This window comes from Procambarus clarkii, chromosome 5, assembly GCF_040958095.1.
Source record: "Procambarus clarkii isolate CNS0578487 chromosome 5, FALCON_Pclarkii_2.0, whole genome shotgun sequence".
In the NCBI taxonomy this organism is placed as follows: domain Eukaryota; kingdom Metazoa; phylum Arthropoda; class Malacostraca; order Decapoda; family Cambaridae; genus Procambarus; species Procambarus clarkii.
In genome coordinates this window covers 23,955,762-23,966,425 of record NC_091154.1, presented here as the reverse complement: position 1 = coordinate 23,966,425, position 10,664 = coordinate 23,955,762, and the positions used below count along the sequence as shown (strand labels likewise).

The 10,664-nt window shown below is 47.8% G+C and overlaps 2 protein-coding genes across 2 annotated transcripts; both read left to right on the top strand.

The window, feature by feature from the left end:
• Window positions 1-7,685: 7,685 nt before the first annotated feature.
• Window positions 7,686-8,654, top strand: LOC138351327 (serine-rich adhesin for platelets-like). Its single transcript, XM_069303022.1, has one exon. The coding sequence runs from the start codon at window positions 7,686-7,688 to the stop codon at window positions 8,652-8,654; it is 969 nt and encodes a 322-aa protein (XP_069159123.1).
• A 412-nt stretch (window positions 8,655-9,066) lies between these two features.
• LOC138351325 (serine-rich adhesin for platelets-like) lies at window positions 9,067-10,413 on the top strand. Its single transcript, XM_069303018.1, has one exon. It carries the CDS (start codon window positions 9,067-9,069, stop codon window positions 10,411-10,413), a length of 1,347 nt encoding a protein of 448 aa, XP_069159119.1.
• The last annotated feature ends 251 nt before the right edge of the window (window positions 10,414-10,664 follow it).

Below are 10,664 nucleotides of genomic sequence, written 5' to 3'. Positions count from 1 at the left end.
GGCTGAGTCAAGTACTGGCTGAGTCAAGTACTGGCTTAGTCAAGTACTGGCTGAGTCAAGTACTGGCTGAGTCAAGTACTGGCTGAGTCAAGTACAAGCTGAGTCAAGTACTGGCTGAGTCAAGTACTGGCTTAGTCAAGTACTGGCTGAGTCAAGTACTGGCTGAGTCAAGTACAAGCTGAGTCAAGTACTGGCTGAGTCAAGTACTGGCTTAGTCAAGTACTGGCTGAGTCAAGTACTGGCTTAGTCAAGTACTGGCTGAGTCAAGTACTGGCTGAGTCAAGTACTGGCTGAGTCAAGTACTGGCTGAGTCAAGTACTGGCTTAGTCAAGTACTGGCTGAGTCAAGTACTGGCTGAGTCAAGTACTGGCTGAGTCAAGTACAAGCTGAGTCAAGTACTGGCTGAGTCAAGTACTGGCTTAGTCAAGTACTGGCTGAGTCAAGTACTGGCTTAGTCAAGTACTGGCTGAGTCAAGTACTGGCTGAGTCAAGTACTGGCTGAGTCAAGTACTGGCTTAGTCAAGTACTGGCTGAGTCAAGTACTGGCTGAGTCAAGTACAAGCTGAGTCAAGTACTGGCTTAGTCAAGTACTGGCTGAGTCAAGTACTGGCTTAGTCAAGTACTGGCTGAGTCAAGTACTGGCTGAGTCAAGTACTGGCTGAGTCAAGTACAAGCTGAGTCAAGTACTGGCTGAGTCAAGTACTGGCTTAGTCAAGTACTGGCTGAGTCAAGTACTGGCTTAGTCAAGTACTGGCTGAGTCAAGTACTGGCTTAGTCAAGTACTGGCTGAATCAGTCACTACCTGAAGAATTCTTTAATGTAGAACAAATTCCTGGGTCATCGTTTAACACCGGGTCTTGATAACGCCATAACCTCGTTAACTCCGGCCTCTTGTTTATCCTATAACCTCGTTAACCCAGGCCACTTATTTATTAAAGATCATTGTTAACCAAGACCCCTCGTTTACTCCATAACCTCGGTAAATTTCATTTAGCATCGTTAACTCTGAAACACCTAATAAACACTCCCTGTAACACCTAATAAACACTCCATGTAACACCTTATAAACACTCCCTGTAACTGCTTATAAACACTCCCTGTAACACCTTATAAACACTCCCTGTTACTCCTTATAAACACTCCCTGTAACACCTTATACTCCATGCCCCACCTAACCCTTATACCTGCACCTAATAAGCCCCCCTGACCCTCTGCACCGCCCCTACAGTCCCCCCTCTTCTCACTATGAGCCATTTTCTATGCCGTGTTTGTTTATAATTAGACGCACCTTAGAGGCTACTGTTGAACAACTCGTTATGCTTTGTTGTCCTCAGCTGCTGGGAGGACTTCCCTGGTCGCTGGTTCCCCAGCTGCTGGGAGGACTTCCCTGGTCGCTGGTTCCCCAGCTGCTGGGAGGACTTCCCTGGTCGCTGGTTCCCCCAGCTGCTGGGAGGACTTCCCTGGTCGCTGGTTCCCCAGCTGCTGGGAGGACTTCCCTGGTCGCTGGTTCCCCAGCTGCTGGGAGGACTTCCCTGGTCGCTGGTTCCCCCAGCTGCTGGGAGGACTTCCCTGGTCGCTGGTTCCCCAGCTGCTGTTAGGACTTCCCTGGTCGCTGGTTCCCCCAGCTGCTGGGAGGACTTCCCTGGTCGCTGGTTCCCCAGCTGCTGTTAGGACTTCCCTGGTCGCTGGTTCCCCAGCTGCTGGGAGGACTTCCCTGGTCGCTGGTTCCCCAGCTGCTGGGAGGACTTCCCTGGTCGCTGGTTCCCCAGCTGCTGGGAGGACTTCCCTGGTCGCTGGTTCCCCCAGCTGCTGGGAGGACTTCCCTGGTCGCTGGTTCCCCAGCTGCTGTTAGGACTTCCCTGGTCGCTGGTTCCCCCAGCTGCTGGGAGGACTTCCCTGGTCGCTGGTTCCCCAGCTGCTGTTAGGACTTCCCTGGTCGCTGGTTCCCCCAGCTGCTGGGAGGACTTCCCTGGTCGCTGGTTCCCCCAGCTGCTGGGAGGACTTCCCTGGTCGCTGGTTCCCCAGCTGCTGGGAGGACTTCCCTGGTCGCTGGTTCCCCCAGCTGCTGGGAGGACTTCCCTGGTCGCTGGTTTCCCCAGCTGCTGGTGGTCCCCCAGCTGATGATACGAAGCAGTGACTTGTATTTTGTCTATATTTGTTATGAGAATAAGGAAAAGTAGCGGTGCAAGGACTGTACCCTGAGGTACAGAGCTTTTAACTGCGCTGCGACTCGATTTTATATGTATGACTGTTACTCGTTGAGTCTTGTTTGACAGAAAACTGAGTATCCAGCGTCCTACTTTACCGGTTATTCCCATTGACCTCATTTTGTGTGCTATCACTCCATGATCACATTTATCGAATGCCTTTGAGAAGTCCGAGTATTCCACATCAGCACTCTGTTATTCTTCTAATGCCTCAGTGATTTTATCGTAGTGATCAAGTAGCTGAGAGAGGCACGATCTTCCCACTCGAAATCCATGTTGGCCTGATTTGTGAGGGTCATTGGTCTTCATGAAATTGGTGACCTAATCACTCTCTCAAATACTTTTATTATGTGAGACGTTTGTGCAACTGGTCTATAATTCTTTGCCAATGCTTTGCTCTCTTCCTTGTGTAGAGGGGCTATGTCTACTATTTTAAGTGCATCTGGTATCTCCCCCCCCTCCCCATGTCCATGTTCTTCCTCCACACTATACTGAGTGCCTGTGCTACCGGCACTTTGCATTTCTTTATAAATATCGAATTCCATGAATCTGGACCCGAAACCGAGTGCATGGGCATGTTTTCAATTTCTCTTTCAAAATCTAGTATGCTCGTGTTGATATCAGTTATATTTACCGGGGTTTGGATATCCCGCATAAAGAAATTGTCTGGATCTTCCACTTTCATGTTGTTTATTGGAGTGCTAAACATGTCCTCATACTGCTTTTTTAGGATTTCACTAATTTCTTTGTCATCCTCCGTGTATGAACCTTCACTTGTACGAATAGGTCCAAATTGCAGTGGTTTTTGCTTTTGATTTCGCATATCTTGAGATGATTGAGATGATTTCGGGGCTTTAGTGTCCCCGCGGCCCGGTCCTCGACCAGGCCTCCGCCCCCAGGAAGCAGCCCGTGACAGCTGACTAACACCTCGGTACCTATTTTACTGCTAGGTAACAGGTGAAGGCATATGCGACATACTGCTAGGCATATGTGAAGAAGTATTTTGGATTCTTCTTTATTTCCTGAATTGCTTTCTGTTCTTACTGCCTTTCTTCAGTTTTATATGAGTATTTCAAATTCCGCTCGATTTCTTCAATCTCACTATTTAAATTATTCCTTCTTTGACCAGAAAGTCATGTCTGCTTAAGCATTTCCGTTATTTTTCCTTCTTTTATAGTGTCATCTGCGTTCTCTTTTTACGTTGGATCTCTTTCTGGCTTTCCTCAAAGGAACATGTTTCAGACAGACTTGATACGCTTCCGAAGTCAGTTTTTCAATTACTTCTGTAGGACTTGTATTACTTAGAACAGTTTCTAATGGAATGTTTGTAAGTTCCCTGTTTATTTTCTCCCAGTCTATCCTTTTATTATTAAAATTGAATTTACTGGGCATCCGAGCAGGTTTTTATGTACATATTATATAGATGTCCCGTCTGTGACGGTAAAAAACATGCTTGTCTTTCATGTGAGGGAAATCTTCGAAACCTCTTTACCGATTGCTTTGAAATTTGACACAACGTTGCATTCGAATAAGCGCGTGTTTTTATATATCTACTATATACATGCCTCACCTGTGACAGGAAAAAACATGCTTTTTTGATAAAACAGCGCCATCTGTTGCACATAATTGCAACATGCACGCTATACTAAATATGTCATGAATTCCATTTCAATGCTTCCGATTGCATTGATAAATTATATTTTCATAGATTTCGATTATTTTTTATTTTATTGAATTATTTTTTGATAATGTATTGGAATTGAGCTGTGTTGTTTACCATACCATTCATTTCGTAAGTATAAGTACAGGGGGCCACACCTGTGACGGTAAAAACTATGCTTTTCTTGAAAACAGCGCCATCTGTTGCATGTAAGAGCAACACACATGCTATACTAAATATGTTACAATTCCATTTCATTGTTTCTGATTGCATTAATAAATTTAATTTTCATAGATTTTGATTTATTTTCATTTAGATTGAATTATTTTGCGTGAATTGCATTGGAATTGAGCTGTGTTGTTTACCATACCGTTCATTTCGTGAAAATAGTTTAATTTTTTATTTTTCATATTTTCATTTCATTTTAACTGTTTTTCTTTTATTTCAGTGATGGGAACATCAGACCATTTGGGAAGGCACCGGACGAGAGACTGAGGAATGACGAGGGGACGGAAGTGAGAGATGGTGAGGAGGGCGAGGGGACAAGGGAAGGGGTAATGGTAAGGGAGGACGAAGGGACGGAGGAGTTTGGGATGGTGGGAACGAGGGGATGGGGGAATGGAGAATGGGGTGGAGGACCAAGGGACAGGGGAGTGGGGAATGGTGGGGAGGACGAGGGGACGGGTGAGGGGGGGGGATGGTGGGGAAGACTGGGGGACAGGGGAGTGGGGCATGGTGGGAAGGAAGTGGGTATGGTGGAGTGGGGAATGGTGCGGAGGACGAGGGGACGGGTGAGGGGGGGGGATGGTGGGGAAGACTGGGGGACAGGAAGGGTTGCTGTGGCTCAGCAATGCATGGCCGGGTACTGCTAGTATATATAATATATATTATATATAAATAATATATGTAATAATAGAATTAATATTACTTCCCTAGTCACTGTTCCCCAGCTGCTGGGGGGACTTCCCTAGTCGCTGTTCCCCAGCTGCTGGGGGGACTTCCCTAGTCGCTGTTCCCCAGCTGCTGGGGGGACTTCCCTAGTCGCTGTTCCCCAGCTGCTGGGGGGGACTTCCCTAGTTACTGTTCCCCAGCTGCTGGGGGGACTTCCCTAGTCACTGTTCCCCAGCTGCTGGGGGGGACTTCCCTAGTTACTGTTCCCCAGCTGCTGGGGGGACTTCCCTAGTCACTGTTCCCCAGCTGCTGGGGGGACTTCCCTAGTTACTGTTCCCCAGCTGCTGGGGGGACTTCCCTAGTCACTGTTCCCCAGCTGCTGGGGGGGACTTCCCTAGTTACTGTTCCCCAGCTGCTGGGGGGACTTCCCTAGTCACTGTTCCCCAGCTGCTGGGGGGACTTCCCTAGTCACTGTTCCCCAGCTGTTGGGGGGACTTCCCTAGTCACTGTTCCCCAGCTGGGGGGGGGGAGGACTACCGTAGAGGTGATTTGTTTCAGTAACTTGTTGCTTGAGTCTGCTTGCAAACTTGTACCATGCAAAGTACATTGTAAGTATTTAGTGACATGTAATTAGATAATTGTAAGTATTTAGTGACATGTAAATACATCATTGTAAGTATTTAGTGACATGTAATTAGATCATTGTAAGTATTTAGTGATACGTAATGAGATCATTGTAAGTATTTAGTGATATGTAATGAGATCATTGTGAGTATTTAGTGACATGTAATTAGATAATTGTAAGTATTTAGTAACTAATCAAATCAAATCAATTAGATTAGTTAATACCACTGAGAGTATCAAAGGTAATGACCGTCAACTAGTCTGTGGTGATGAAACAATATATTAACAAGTTTACTAAGTTCTTAATAATTTAGTATGAATATATTAATATTTTATATGGGGCTGCCATTAGGAAGGGCTGCTCTTAAAAAGTCTACCTTCACAAGGGGAGCCTTTATGATTGGTTTTCCTTAAGGTAGGCTGTCTTGAAGATGGGCTCCTCCAGCTGACAGCTGTACCCCGCTGACAGTACCCAGGCTGACAGTACCCAGGCTGACAGTCCCCAGGCTGACAGTCCCCAGGCTGACAGTAGCCTAGCTGACTTTACCCAGACTGACAGTACCCAGGCTGACTGTACCCAGGCTGACAGTACCCCTAGCTGACAGTACCCAGGCTGACAGTACCCAAGCTGACAGTACCCTGGCTGAGAGTATCCAGGCTGACAGTACCCCTAGTTGACTGTACCCAGGCTGACAGTAGCCTAGCTGACAGTACTCCTAGCTGACAGTAGCTTAACTGACAGTACCCGGGCTGACAGTACCCAGGCTGGCAGTATCCTAGCTGACAGTACAAAGGCTGACAGTACAAAGGCTGACAGTACCCAGGCTGACAGTACCCCAGCTGACTGTACCCAGGCTGACAGTAGCCTAGCTGACAGTACCAAGGCTGACAGTACTATGGCTGACAGTACTATGACTGACAGTACCGTGGCTGACAGTACCGTGGCTGACAGTACCATGGATAACAGTACCCAGGCTGACAGTACCCAGGCTAACAGTACCCTAACTGACAGTACCCAGGCTAACAGTACCCTAACTGACAGTACCCAGGCTAACAGTACCCTAACTGACAGTACCCAGGCTAACAGTACCCTAACTGACAGTACCCAGGCTGACAGTACCTAGGCAGACAGTATCCAGGCTAACAGTACCCTAACTGACAGTACCCAGGCTAACAGTACCTGACAGTACCTAGGCAGACAGTACCCAGGCTAACAGTACCTGACAGTACCTAGGCAGACAGTATCCAGGCTAACATTACCTGACAGTACCTAGGCTGACAGAATTAATAGAAAAGTGTTCTTTATGCTTTAACGTAATGAAATGTACCTTAGAGTTAAAAGCTCCGTCCAAGTTGTTAATAAAAGTTAGAGAAACAGACCAATTTTCCGGGAGACGCCGCTGTTAGCGCGGGAGGCATCAGCTGCTGGTCTCCGAGTCACTAGACGTAAACAAACCCAGCTGTTAGCGCGGGAGGCATCAGCTGCTGGTCTCCGAGTCACTAGACGTAAACAAACCCAGCTGTTAGCGCGGGAGGCATCAGCTGCTGGTCTCCGAGTCACTAGACGTAAACAAACCCAGCTGTTAGCGCGGGAGGCATCAGCTGCTGGTCTCCGAGTCACTAGACGTAAACAAACCCAGCTGTTAGTGCGGGAGGCATCAGCTGCTGGTCTCCGAGTCACTAGACGTAAACAAACCCAGCTGTTAGTGCGGGAGGCATCAGCTGCTGGTCTCCGAGTCACTGGACGTAAACAAACCCAGCTGTGATCCTGCCGCAGCGACCTCTGCTGTCAAGCAGGCTGTGATCCTGCCGCAGCGACCTCTGCTCTCAAGCAGGCTGTGATCCTGCCGCAGCGACCTCTGCTGTCAAGCAGGCTGTGATCCTGCCGCAGCGACCTCTGCTGTCAAGCAGGGGAAAGCATCACATCCGAACAGTATATTAAATGATTTGTAGAGCTCTTAATTCATTGTGTAAATATACTGACGTTGTTATACTAACCCATTCTTAGTTGTAGTGCTAACCCAATTAAATAGTAGAATATTATTTTGTAGACTATTAATATCCAGTATATGTGGTATAGGGTACATGTATACCCGCATACTTGTGATTAGGTCTATACATAGCAGCATAATTTGTATACTATGCAGTCCATGTTGAAGTAATATAATAATAATGATATGAAGTAAATTCAGTATTTGAAGAATTTAAAATAAATTAATAAATTAAAGTAGGTTCAAAAAACAAATTAAAACAATTAAATATTTGCTAGGAAACAACCCCACAGTACCATTACTGACAGTACTATGGCTGACAGTGCCATGGCTGACAGTACTATGGCTGACAGTACTATCGCTGACAGTACCATTACTGACAGTACTAAGTTTGACAGTACCATGGCTGACAGTACTATGGCTGACAGTGCCATGGCTGACAGTACTATGGCTGACAGTACTATCGCTGACAGTACCATTACTGACAGTACTAAGTTTGACAGTACCATGGCTGACAGTACTATGGCTGACAGTGCCATGGCTGACAGTACTATGGCTGACAGTACTATCGCTGACAGTACCATTACTGACAGTACTAAGTTTGACAGTACCATGGCTGACAGTACTATGGCTGACAGTGCCATGGCTGACAGTACTATGGCTGACAGTACTATCGCTGACAGTACCATTACTGACAGTACTAAGTTAGACAGTACCATGGCTGACAGTACTATGGCTGACAGTACCATTACTGACAGTACTAAATTAGACAGTACCATGGCTGACAGTACTATGGCTGACAGTACCATTACTGACAGTACTAAGTTAGACAGTACCATGGCTAACAGTACTATGGCTGACAGTGCCATGGCTCACAGTGCCATGGCTGACAGTACTATGGCTGACAGTGCCATGGCTCACAGTGCCATGGCTGACAGTACTATGGCTGACAGTGCCATGGCTGACAGTGCCATGGCTGACAGCACTATGGCTGACAGCACTATGGCTGACAGTACAATGGCTGACAGTACCATGGCTGACAGTGCCATGGCTGACAGTACTATGGCTGACAGTGCGATGGCTGACAGTGCCATGGCTGACAGTACTATGGCTGACAGTACCATGACTGACAGTGCCATGGCTGACAGTACTATGGCTGACAGTACCATGGCTGACAGTACTATGGCTGACAGTACCATGGCTGACAGTCCCATGGCCGACAATACCATGGCTGACAACACTATTTCTGACAGTACCCTGGCTGACAGTTACCATGGCTGACAGTACCCTGGCTGACAGTACCCTGGCTGACAGTACCATGGCTGACAGTACCATGGCTGACAGTACCATGGCTGACAGTACCATGGCTGACAGTAACATGACTGACAGTACCATGGCTGACAGAACCATGGCTGACAGTACCCTGGCTGACAGTACCATAGTTGACAGTACCATGACTGACAGTACCATGGCTGACAGTACCATGGCTGACAGTACCCTGGCTGACAGTACCATGGCTGACAGTACCCTGGCTGACAGTACCATGGTTGACAGTACCATGGCTGACAGTACCCTGGCTGACAGTACCATGGCTGACAGTACCCTGGCTGACAGTACCATGCTTGACAGTACCATGGCTGACAGTACCCTGGCTGACAGTACCATGGCTGACAGTACCCTGGCTGACAGTACCATGGCTGACAGTAACATGACTGACAGTACCATGGCTGACAGTACCATGGCTGACAGTACCCTGGCTGACAGTACCATGACTGACAGTACCATGACTGACAGTACCATGACTGACAGTACCATGACTGACAGTACCATGGCTGACAGTACCATGACTGACAGTACCATGACTGACAGTACCATGGCTGACAGTAACATGGCTGACAGTACCATGACTGACAGTACCCTGGCTGACAGTACCATGACTGACAGTACCATGACTGACAGTACCATGGCTGACAGTACCATGACTGACAGTACCATGACTGACAGTACCATGGCTGACAGTAACATGGCTGACAGTACCATGACTGACAGTACCATGGCTGATAGTACCATGGCTGACAGTACCATGGCTGACAGTAACATGGCTGACAGTACCATGAATGACAGTACCATGACTGACAGTACCATGACTGACAGTACCATGACTGACAGTACCATTGCTGACAGTACCATGACTGACAGTACCATGGCTGACAGTAACATGGCTGACAGTACCATGACTGACAGTACCATGGCTGACAGTACCATGGCTGACAGTAACATGGCTGACAGTACCATGACTGACAGTACCCTGGCTGACAGTACCATGGCTGACAGTTCCATGGCTGACAGTACCATGGCTGACAGTACCATGGCTGACAGTACCCTGGCTGACAGTACCATGGCTGACAGTTCCATGGCTGACAGTACCATGGCTGACAGTACCATGACTGACAGTACCATGGCTGACAGTACCATGGCTGACAGTACCCTGGCTGACAGTACCCTGGCTGACAGTACCATGGCTGACAGTACCATGGCTGACAGTACCCTGGCTGACAGTACCATGGCTGACAGTACCATGGCTGACAGTACCATGGCTGACAGTACCCTGGCTGACAGTACCATGGCTGACAGTACCATGCCTGACAGTACCATGCCTGACAGTACCATGGCTGACAGTACCATGGCTGACAGTACCATGGCTGACAGTACCCTGGCTGACAGTACCATGGCTGACAGTACCATGGCTGACAGTACCATGCCTGACAGTACCATGGCTGACAGTACCATGGCTGACAGTACCATGGCTGACAGTACCCTGGCTGACAGTACCATGGCTGACAGTAACATGGCTGACAGTACCCTGGCTGACAGTACCCTGGCTGACAGTACCCTGGCTGACAGTACCATGCCTGACAGTACCATGGCTGACAGTACCATGGCTGACAGTACCCTGGCTGACAGTACCATGGCTGACAATAACATGGCTGACAATAGCCTTTTCAATTTGGTTAGGGAAATATTAGTTAGACGAGGTTAGCTTAGGTTAGTATTGGTTAAGTTAAGGAGAGGCGAGGGAAGTTTAAGTAAGGTAAGGTGAGGTAATGAGAGGTGAGGGAAGGTAAGGTAAGGAAAGGAGAGGTGAGGTAAGGTAAGATAAAGGAAAGGGAAAGACAGGAGAGGTAAGGTAAGGTAAGGTAAGGTAAGGTAAGGTAAGGTAAGGTAAGGTAAGGTAAGGTAAGGAGAGGTGAGGTAAGGTAAGATAAAGGAAAGGGAAACACAGGAGAGGTA

Coding starts and splice junctions, on each gene's coding strand:
- LOC138351327 (XM_069303022.1), top strand. CDS start 7,686: ATGGCTGACAGTGCCATGGCTGACAGTACTATGGCTGACAGTACTATC.
- LOC138351325 (XM_069303018.1), top strand. CDS start 9,067: ATGGCTGACAGTAACATGACTGACAGTACCATGGCTGACAGTACCATG.